The sequence below is a fragment of the Leucoraja erinacea genome, chromosome 7 (genome assembly GCF_028641065.1).
Source record: "Leucoraja erinacea ecotype New England chromosome 7, Leri_hhj_1, whole genome shotgun sequence".
Classification (NCBI taxonomy): domain Eukaryota; kingdom Metazoa; phylum Chordata; class Chondrichthyes; order Rajiformes; family Rajidae; genus Leucoraja; species Leucoraja erinaceus.
Genome location: NC_073383.1, coordinates 43,143,937 through 43,155,362, shown reverse-complemented (window position 1 = coordinate 43,155,362; position 11,426 = coordinate 43,143,937). Strand labels below are relative to the sequence as shown.

The 11,426-nt window shown below is 50.5% G+C and overlaps 1 protein-coding gene across 1 annotated transcript in view; it reads left to right on the top strand.

Annotated features, from left to right (window-relative positions):
* The first annotated feature begins 10,055 nt into the window (after positions 1-10,055).
* Positions 10,056-11,426, top strand: part of LOC129698926 (protein mono-ADP-ribosyltransferase PARP12-like) — a 56,230-nt gene continuing 54,859 nt past the window's right edge. The window contains exon 1 of the mRNA XM_055638379.1: positions 10,056-11,209. Coding sequence (XP_055494354.1) covers positions 10,815-11,209 — 395 coding nt within the window. The 5' untranslated portion in view covers positions 10,056-10,814. The remainder of the gene's footprint in view (positions 11,210-11,426) is intronic.

Below are 11,426 nucleotides of genomic sequence, written 5' to 3'. Positions count from 1 at the left end.
CCCTCTCATCCTTCTAAATTCCAGAGTACACAAGCCCAGCCGCTCCATTTTCTCAGCATTTGACAGTCCCGTTATCCCGGGAATTAACCTTGTGAACCTACGCTGCACTCCCTCAACAGCAAGAATGTCCTTCCTCAAATTTGGAGACCAAAACTGCACACAATATTTCAGGTGTGGTCTCACTAGGGCCCTGTACAACTGCAGGAGGACCTCTTTGTTCCTATACTCAACTCCTCTTGTTTTGAAGGCCAACATGCCATTCGCTTTCTTCACTGCCTGCTGTACCTGCATCCTTACTTTCATTGACTGATGTCTCTCTGAGGATCCTTCAATCCTTCTACTCTGATGCTGTAGAAAGTATCCTGTCCAGTAACATTTCAATCTGGTTTGGCAACAGCTCTGCCCAGGAGAGGAAGGCTCTGCAGAGAGTAGTGCGTTCGGCTGAACGCACCATGGGAACTACACTCTTCCCCCCCCCCCCCTCTGCAGGACCTATACACCAGGAGGTGCAGATCCAGAGCCAGCAAGATCATGAAGGACCCCCACCACTCCTGCAATGGACTGTTCCGACTGGTAACTGCGCACTTCATCCGAGCATATTATCGCACGAGTCATGCAAGCCGTCTTAAATGACCACCTAAACTGTCATTTGCCTAGGTTTCCCGGCTGGCAACAGCGAAAAAAAGTTAAGTGAGAGCCCTGATATTGCGTTGGGGAATGGATTGCGTTGGGGGACCAGGCCTCCAGTGTGACAGGGATCCAACAGGTCCCACTTACTCTACTATCTCTATAATACAAAAACTCTTTGTCTTCTTTGTGTGTGTGTGTGTGTGGTGAATTCCTATTTTCTTCCAAACGCTAGGCCACAGCCTTCCCATTGTCACACATTCTACTCACATTTTGTCCCGTTGAGGCGATAAACACCTTCCCGTCGCATCCCCACCAATATTTCTGATTTTTAATCATTTAAAGTTTTAAAAACAGCCCAAAAACTCACCATTTTCGGAAACAAAAACCTGTGACGTCACAATGCAATCGCAAAGCAGGACTGGACACCGGGAGGGAGGGGGCCTCGAGCGCTCGCGTCGCGACGGCTGCTGATGCCCGATGGCGAGTGTGGTGCCACGGGCGCTGGCTGGAGCCGAGCCTGGTGCTCGAACTGGAGTGTGGGCCGAACCCGGGGCTTGGGATGGGGTCGTGACTGGGGCTGAGAAAGAAGCCGCCACTGGAACCAAGGACGAGCCTGGGTCTGGTGTTAGGGACTCGCCCAGAGATGAAGTCAGGGTCTGGACTGCTGCCCAGGCGGCGGCTAAGTGGACAGTTGGAGTCTATAGCCAGGGATGGGCCGAGTACGAGAACCAGGCCGAGTTCCAGGCCCTCCTCTATGACCTGGGTAGTTCCTGGAGCAGGGAATGGGAGGGAAGGGAGGAAGATGATGGAAATGAGGAGCAGGGAAATGGGGTGGGGAGTGGGGTGGTAGAGAGAGATGGGTGGGATGTGGAGGAGGGAGATGGGGAGTGGTGGAGGAGGGAGATGCCCCCTCCCTATCTACCCTCACTCCCACCCCCTCCCTCTCTACCCTCCTACTCGCTATCCCCCCTCCTCCCCCCCAATCTACCCCTCCCACTCCCTCTATCTCTCTCTCTACCCCCCTCCCTCTCTGCCCCTCTCCCTCTCTATTCCCCTCCCTCTTCCTCTCTACCCCCCCCCCCCCCCCCCTCCATCTCTACCAACCTCCCCCTCCTTCTCTACCCCACCTCCCTCTCTACCACCCATCCCTCTCTACCGCCCCTTCCTCTCTACTGCCCCCCTCTCTCTACCCCCCTCCCTCTCTGGGGATTGAAGAGGAGGGTGTGCTGGGGGGTGAGGAGAAATGAGCGGCGCCTGCGCAGTTGGGGGTTAGGTGTGACTGGTGCAATATTGCATTGGGGGAACGGGTGAATGGTGCAAGCTTGCAGACCCAACCTGCACTTGGTCTAGTACATAACTAAAACTCTCATCTTGTTATTTTCTGCTTTGCGTTATTTTTACATTTGTGCAAAAACGGTACATGATAGCGCTACGATTTTTCGCCAGCCTACTCACCATTCTCCTGTGCTACAAGTGCAACAAGTTTTGTTCCGATCGGTGGCATATTTTAAAATTTATTAAGGTCTAAAAATCTTAAAGGCTGTGCATGCGCAGATTGGTCTCCTCTCCTGTCAGTCGCTGCCAGGACGGCAACGCCCCTTCCTGCACCATCGCCGTTCTGATTGGCCGCGCCTGCTGTCAGTCACTGTCGGCACCCATCTCTGCCCGTCGTTGCCTGGCACGGTTTCTGGTCGGCGCGGTCAACCTCTGGTCAAGGAAACCTCTGGTCAGAAGAGCGGCAACCTCGAGATCCTGGGGAGGTAAGGAGGGAGTGGGCGAATCGAGGGAGAGGAGGGGGTAGGGAGGGAGAGGGGGAAAGTGGGGTAGGTGAGGAGGGAGAGTGTGGAAGGAGGAGGGTAGAGGGAGAGGGAGGAGAAAGTGGAGGAGATGAGGAGGGATAGTAGTGGAAGAGGTGAGGAGGGATAGTGGGGGAGTAGGAGGGTTAGAGGGAGAGAAACGGGGTAGGGAGGGGAGAGTAGTGAGGGAGGGAGGGAGGGAGTGACAGGGTAGGGGAAAGGAGAGGTGAGGAAGGGATTGGGGGGTAGGAGGAGAGGGGAAAAGAAGGAGGGGGAGGGAGAGTGGGGAGGAGGGGGAATAGAAGGAGAGGTGGGGAGGTAGGGGAGTGGGGAATAGAGCGAGAGGAGGGCAATGGGGGAGGTGATAAGGGAGACTGGGGATTGAGGAAGAGGAGGTGGTAGGGAGGGGAAAGTGGGGGAGGTAAGGAGGAAGTGTGGGGGAGGAGGGGAATAGAGGGAAAGGACGATGGTAGGGAGGGGAGAGGAGTTATGGAGGGAGTGACTGAAGGTAGGGGATAGGTGAGGGAGGGATTGGTGGAGGGGAGGGGAGGAGAGGAGAACGAAGAGGGAGGGGGGAGGAGGGGGAATAGAGGGAGAGAGTGGAGAGGAGGGGGAATAGAGGGAGAAGAGGGGGTAGGGGAGGTTGGGAGTGGGAACTAGAGGGAGAGGAGGGCAGTGGGGAGGTGAGGATGGATAGTGGGGGGATAGGGGGAGGTGAGGTGGAGAATAGAGGAATATGAGGGGGGTAGGGAGGGAAGAGTTATGTAGGGAAGAAGGGAGTGACTGAAGGTCGGGGAAAGGAGAGGGAGGGAGACATGAGGGATTGGGGAGGGGGGGTGAAGAAGGGAAAGAATAGGGAGGGTGAAGAGGAGGGGGAGGGAGTGCTGGGGGATGAGGGGAAATGAGCCGCGTCTGCGCAGTTGAGGGCTATGGGTGAGTGGTGGAACATTGCGTTGGGGGACCAGGCCTCCCGTGTGACTTCGTCTAGTATTTAATAAAACTGACGGTGCCTTGGGAGAACTTAGTGGATGAGCCTTATGAAAGGAAAAAGCCTACATATGTAGAGATAGAAACAAAGAAAATAGGTGCAGGAGGAGGCCATTCAGCCTTTCGAGCCAGCACCGCCATTCATTGTGATCATAGCTGATCATCCCCTATCAATAACCCGTGCCTGCCTTCTCCCCATTACCCTTGATTCCACTAGCCCCTAGAGCTCTATCTAACTCTCTCTTAAATCCATCCAGTGACTTGACCTCCACTGCCCTCTGTGGCAGGGAATTCCATAAATTCACAACTCTCTGGGTGAAATGTTTTTTTCTCACCTCAGTCTTAAATGACCTCCCCTTTATTCTAAGACTGTGGCCCCTGGCTCAGGACTCGTCCAACATTGGGAACATTTTTCCTGCATCTAGCTTGTCCAGTCTTTTTATAATTTTATATGTTTCTTTAAGACACACCTTCTCCCCCTCATCCTTCTAAACTCCAGTGAATACAAGCCTAGACTTTTCAATCTTTCCTCATATGACAGTCCCGCCATCCCAGGGATCAATCTCGTGAACCTACGCTGCACTGCCTCAATCACAAGGATGTCCTTCCTCAAATTAGGAGACCAAAACTGCACACAATACTCCAGATATGGTCTCACCAGAGCCCTATACAACTGCAGAAGAACACTTTACTCCTATACTGAAATCCTCTTTTTATGAAGGCCGACATTCCATTAGCTTTCTTCACTGCCTGCTGTACCTGTAAGCCAACTCTCAGTGATCGGTGTACAAGGACGCCCAGGTCTTGCTGCACCTCCCCCTCACCTAACCTAACCCCATTGAGATAATAATCTGGCCCCTTTTTTTTGCCGAAAAGTGGATAACCGCACATTTGTCTATATTATACTGCATCTGCCACGCATCTGCCCACTCACTCAACATGTCCAGGTCACACTGCAACCTCCTAACATCCTCTTCACAGTTCACACTGCCACCCAGCTTTGTGTCATCTGCAAACGTGTTGCTCCTAATTCCCTCTTCCAAATCATTAATATATATGGTAAACAGTTGCGGCCCCAATACCGAGCCTTGCGGCACTCCACTCGCCACTGCCTGCCATTCTGAAAAGGACCCGTTCACTCCTACTATTTGCTTCCGGTCTTCCAACCAATTTTCTATCCATGTCAACACCCTACCCCCAATACCATGTGCTCTAATTTTAGTCATCAGTCTCCCGTGCGGGACCTTATCAAAGGCTTTCTGAAAGTCTAGATACACTACATCCACTGGCACCCCTTCATCGTTTTTTTGATGTTCAGGAGGAGGCTGGCCTCCCCAGCCTGTCTGAATGACTACCGTCCGGTGGCCCTTACCTCGGTAGTCATGAAATGCTTTGAGAGGCTGGTGAGGAATCATATCTGCGCCTTCCTCCCTCGGAACATGGACCCATTGCAGTTCGCATACCGTCCGAACAGGTCCACGGACGATGCGGTCTCCCAGGTCTTGCACACCGTTCTCTCCCATCTGGACAGCCAGAAGGGGGGCTACGTGAGGATGCTGTTCATAGACTACAGTTCAGCCTTCAACACGATAGTCCCCACCAGACTAGCCGGGAAGCTAATGGAATTGGGGCTCAACACCTCCCTGTGTGCCTGGGTCCTGGACCTTCTCACCGCCAGGCCCCAGGTAGTCAAGATGGGAGGGAATACATCGGAGTCCCTCACCCTGAGCACAGGATCGCCCCAGGGTTGCGTCCTCAGCCCCCTATTGTACTCCCTGTACACACATGACTGTGTGGCTAGGTTCAGCTCCAATTCAATAATTAAGTTTGCTGATGACACTGTGGTGGTGGGCCTGATCTCAGACAACAATGAGAAGGCCTACTGGGAGGAGGTGGCTGATCTAGCACTCTGGTGCCAGGATAACAGCCTCCTCTTGAACATCAAAAAAAACGAAGGAGCTGATCATGGACTTTAGGAGGGCACATGATCCGAGGACATACACTCCATTGAGGATAAATGGGGATCCTGTGGATAGGGTGAACTGTTTTAAATATCTGGGAGTCCACATCTCTGAGGATATGACATGGGCATCACACGCCTCAGCACTCGTGAGTAAGGCAAGGCAGCGCCTTTAACACCTCAGGCAATTGAGGAAATTCAGAGTGTCTCCGAGGATCCTCCAGTGCTTCTACGCAGCGGCGGTGGAAAGCATCTTGTCCGGGAACAGTACCATCTGGTTTGGGAATTGCTCTGCCAAGGACAAGAAAGCTCTGCAGAAAGTAGTGCGTTCGGCCGAACGCACTATGGGAACTTCACTCACCCCCCTGCAGGAACTATACAACAGGAGGTGCAATTCCAGAGCAAACAAAATCATGGGAGACCCCTTCCACCCCTGTAACGGACTGTTCCAGCTGCTACGGTCAGGCAAACGCCTCCGTTGCCATGCGGTGAGAACAGAGAGGTTGAGAAGGAGTTTCTTCCCAGAGGCAATTCGGACTGTAAACGCCTATCTCACCAGGGACTAACTCTACAGAACGTTTTTCCTTCCACTATTTATTATGTAAAAGAATATGTGTGTTATGATTGTGTTTATAATTTGTTTGGTTGTTTTGTTGTTTGTCTTTTGCACAAAAGTCCGCGAGCATTGCCACTTTCATTTCACTGCACATCTCGTATGTGTATGTGACAAATAAACTTGACTTGACTTGACTTAACTTGACTTGATCCATTTTACTTGTCACATCCTCAAAAAATTCCACAAGATTAGTCAAGCATGATTTCCCTTTCATAAATACATGTTGATTCGGACTAATCCTTTTACTGCTATCCAAATGCCCCATTATTACCTCTTTAATAATTGACTCCAGCATCTTTCCCACCACCGAAGTCAGGCTAACTGGTCTGTAATTCCCCCGTTTCTCTCTCACTCCTTTCTTGAAAAGTGGGATAACGTTAGCTACCCTCCAATTGACAGGAACTGATCCTGAATCTATTGAACATTGGAAAATGATCACCAATGCATCCACTATTTCTATAGCCACCACCCTGAGGACCCTGGCATGCAGGCCATCAGGCTCAGGGGATTAATCATCCTTCATTCCCATTAGCCTACCCAATACTATTTTTCGCCTAATGAAAATTTCTTTCAGTTCCTCTACCCCCTTAGAACCTATGTCCTCCAGTACATCTGGGAGATTGTTTGTGTCTTCCTTAGTGAAGAGCAGCAGCCGTTGAGCAGCGAGGTGTAGAACAAGAGTACGTGTGGTAGTTGGGTTGTAGAGGTTTCATAGTGAGATCGACTACGTTGCTATTTGGAGAACTTGGAATTTGTGGCCTGAGTTTGGGTCAGGCTGTAAAGCAGATGTCAGAGGCTGCCGGGCAAGGCAGTAGGTAGATTTGGTGGAGAAGAAATAGTCAGTTGGGGACAGAAAGAAAATGTATGACATACGGTATGTGTATTTCTTTGTAATTATAGTCTGTGTAATTGTATCCCGGTTTTATGCAAGGGTGATATTTGCGGTGTTACAAGTTTAATGATGGGCTGGGATTAGTGGAAGATAGGATGCAGGTGTTTAGCTATTGTTAGAGTTAGTTACTTGGCTGCAACTTGCTTTATTTAGTAGCATTGGTGTAAGTGCAGGTATTGAGGGGGTTTGTTCTGTGACGCCAGAACTAACTGTTAAACTGGCCTGACCTGTTGTGTGACTAACTCAACAAAACACCAGTGAAGGGAGGTGCCCGCTTAATAGGGAGGTTGCACGGCAATCGAGGTCACGACCCGTGACTCATACTTTTGCCACGTAATGCCTTCTGGAGTACAAGCTGCCAGTACAGCGGGCCTGTTTTCTGTCCCAGTATCTAGACTCCACGCTGACTGGTTCCACACTTGCGGACCCGGGGCCGTCTGTCCCCGTGGCTGGAGGGGGTGCCGCTGCAGCGTGGTCAGTGACTCTGATACACTTGTGGTCGTGGGGTGGTGGGCAGAGGTCGGTGGGGCAGTGGGGGTAGGGGGGGTGCTGCGCAGTCAGTGACTCTGGGTGGGTGGAGGGACCAGACTGTCCCCAACTCTGCTGCAGCTGACGAGGACGTTGCCAGGTTTCGTCCCCATGTGTCCGCTGCCCGGAGCCGCGGCCCCACTCCACCCGGCCTCATGTGTGGGCGCAGCCGAGCCACAGCCCGTCACAGTGCGGACCACACGGGGAGACGGGGTGGAGGGCGGCCGTGGCAGGACAGCGCTGACCCCAGGGGGAGAGTGGGGGCTGTCCCGAGGGATCGGCTCCTTCGGCCGCTTACACATTGTCGCTCGGGTTTAGAGCAAAGATACTAGAGCATTTGGTTCAGAGCGCTCAGTCACCATCCACAATTATTTACAGTGCAAAAATCGACCATTTTGGCAGTTTTTAAACAGGTAAGAAAGTACGCGTTTCATGTGTTAACTGTGTATGCTGGAAGTTGCCGGGTCATCTAGGGTTGAGCTGCTCCGTGCGTCACGCCTTTTGACCCGATGACCTTGCGTGCAACCCTCCCCCCCTTGCATATCCGGTAGGTGGCGCGACTCTCGTCAGCAGCGGCCTCTGCAGCCCGTCCGCGTTTTTATTATTTTTTGTCTATGTTTCTAAGTAGTTTTTGTTACTTTTTGTTGGGGTGTGTGTGTGGGGGGCGGTGGGGGTGGGGTAACTTTTAAATCTCTCCCTGCACGGGAGACCCGACCTTTTCTTGTCGGGTCTCCGTTGTCGTTGGGGCTGCAACGAGGAGCGGCCTCCAACAGGAGAAGACCGGGGACTCTGGTGCTGACGACTCACCGTCACCGTCGCGGAGCTGGCCGAGTCCGGAGCGGGTGGAGCGGTGGTGGAGTGCAGCTGCTGCTGCGGCCTGACCTCTGGAGATTTGGAGGCTGCTACTGCGGGTCTGCGGATGGCGGCAACGGGAGCCCGCGGGTCCCTGGAGGGAGACCGCTTTTCAGGGCTCCTGCAACGGCGACTTCTCCCGCCCGAGTTGCGGGGTCGAAGAGCTCCTGGAGCGGGGCCTGACATCACCGCCCCACGCGGCTTGGAATGGCCGCGGGACTCTGCGAGCTCCCGCCGGGGGCTCCAACATCAAGAACCTGGTGTGCGACCTTGCACCACCCGGCGTGGCTTTAATGGCCGCGGGACAATCGCCATCGCCAGCCGGGGGCTTTGACTTTGACTCTGACCTCGGGGGGGGGGGGGGGGGGGGGGGGGGGGGGGGGGAGAGTGCAGTGGAGAGATAAGTTTTTTTGGCCTTCCATCACAGCAATGTGATGGATGTTTATGTAAAATGTAAATTATGTTGTGTCTGGGGTCTATTTGTTTGTAATGTATGGCTGCAGAAACGGCATTTCGTTTGGACCTCAAGGGGTCCAAATGACAATTAAATTGACTCTTGACTCTATACTTGCATCTATATGATCAGTTATTTTAATGAACTAGTTAACATGAAGGTACTTGTTTATTGCAAAGGGAGTAATTTATTGTTGGTTAGCTATTAGTCCTTTGCTATTAGTAGGTATGTTGCAAAGCGTACCTGAAGCGTCGCTGAAAATCTGCCCCAGCCCGTGTGCTCGATTTTGGCGCCGGTTTAGAGGGGGGCTGGTTTAAAACGTGATTTTCTCTAGGCTGTTCAAATCGAGTTTTTTCAGCCTAGTTAATTATTAACGAAAATTCGCTGGTAGGTTCCCTCACGTGAGCTATTATTAGTTTTACGAGTTTTTCCTAAGTGCTATAGTAGTTTAAAAATTAACCTCTAAACCCCGACGGCTCGCAACCAGCTGGGTCTATAAGAGCAGAAATCTGAAGGGTAGCAGTATATTTTTACATTAAAAAGGGCTTCTTAAGATCACTCTATACAAAGTTTAATATTGCGAGTAGCTAATTTTGGGCCCATTATATCCCGCAGTATTTTTCTGGTCATTTGAGGGCACAAATCTACCGCAATGTGAACGTTCTAAACCAGCGCGTTCACAGGATCCCACTAGAAAGCTGATTTAAAATGGACTTTAATTCACAGCAATTGAACACTAAATTCCTTCCATTTGGCCTATAAATTAATGTAAATGAGATTTAAAAATCACGTTTTATTGTGAATTATTTGTGAATATTATTTGGACACAGGCTATTTAAAAATGTTAATCATTTATTAAGAAATGGATAGATGTTTAGATCTAGTAATTGAAGTTTGAAATTAGCTACAAGTGGGTAACTAACTAATTATATGCTTTAATTTCAGGTCATCCGAGTAAGATTATTTTATATTTGTTTCAGAATGGTTCAATCTATGATAACTGAAAATTTCATTCAGTTCTCTTAATTTTTAAGAAGGTTATGGGCTTTTGACTGTTCACGATCACAGCTTTTTTGTTATGTCCATAGAAAATCAATAGGGAACAAGATGCTAATTTCCGAGTATGAAAATGGCCATAACATTTTAAATACTTGAGATATGAAAGTGAATTAGGTGCCAAATTAAACTTCTTTTTATGCTTTGTCTGATGGGATAAATTACAGACTTGATTTTTTAAATCTCAAAATGTTGTAACATTGCTACTATTAGTTAGATAATGCTTTGGTTTTCTTAGTTGTGCGCTTATTCTGGAGTTATAGCACGTACTTTGTGTTTTAATTGTAACATGGACTTCTGTGTGGAATGCTTTTGATGATCAGACCTGACTATATTCCCGATGCCAATCCTGTCAGGACAACGAGCTTTCGCGGTCTGGTTTAAAAACTCTAAATCTATAACTGGGATTTGAAAATGGCACCAAATGTGGCGGCTCTGTATGGTAAATCAGTGCACTGCTATTATACACTTGTACTGTATCTGAGATGCTCAGCGGATGGAGGGAATGGGTTGACGACGTTTTGAGGTCGAGGATCCTTTTTTCCAAATGTTTTTGTTTCGTTTTCGATGCGTATGACAATCAAACTCTCTTGAGGTCACCTACTCGATGGGTTACAAACAGAACAAAAACAATGAGGTGGGGACGATTAGAGGGCGAGAAAAAAAGAATTTGAGAGAATTAAGCAGAGTTCTCAAATGTATTTGCCGAAACTCTTTCTGACCAGTTTGCAAATTGCCTCTCCCCTCTCGCCTGTCTCCCGTTCTGCATCGAGCTTCCCCACACTTTGTGTTAGCTGGAGCTGGAGCGTCTCCTGCATTCACGCAAAAACCACAACTATTCCGTTTCTCCTCTCTCGGCTCTCGCACTCTTCCTTTCGCCGTCTCTGTATCTCTCTCTGTCATTGTGTAGCATCTCTCATGTACCACACCAGAGGAAAACGTTTTCCTATTGAGTGGGAGCAGCCTATCGGGACCGAGATGGGCAGAATCGCAGTTTCGGTTTCGTTTCCAGTTATTTGTTTGTCTCGATTAAGGAAGGAGGAATGAAAGGGAGAGAGAGAGATGGGGGGAGAGTAGTTCTATCAGGGATTGAGAAGGCAAAGACAATGTCTCTAGACCGCGTCCGGGATTACTGCACTCAGACCCTGTGCTCCCACCGCGGCTCGCTGGACTACTACAGTTTGCGCAGGGAGGTCTTCGGCTATTTCAAGGTGCCGGATGGGGAGCTGAGGAGGGTGCTGGCCGACGGGCAGTTGTTCACCAAAGTGCCGCCCGATGATGAGAGGCTGCAGCTCAGCGACGGCACGCTGCTGATCGCCACCACTCCGGCCAGGCTGTGCAAGGACTTCCTTAAGAAGGACTGTAGCAGCGGTGCCTGCGACCAGCTCCACCTCTGCAAGTTCTTCCTCTACGACAATTGCAAGTTCGCCAAGGGAAGGTAAATGAGAAAGGCAGGATTAACAGGGGGTCATGTAAAGTGAGAGCAGAACATGTGTTCAAAAACCTGGTCGGAGGGGAGGTGTGTTAAAGGAGGGAAGAGGGTTGGGGGACGGGGATGATTGTGAACCGGTCTTGTGATACATGAAACGAGAGCGGAGGCCAGGGCTGAGAGAAAGCGGAACTCGCACTCCCGCGGAGCCGAAGAGTTTACTGAG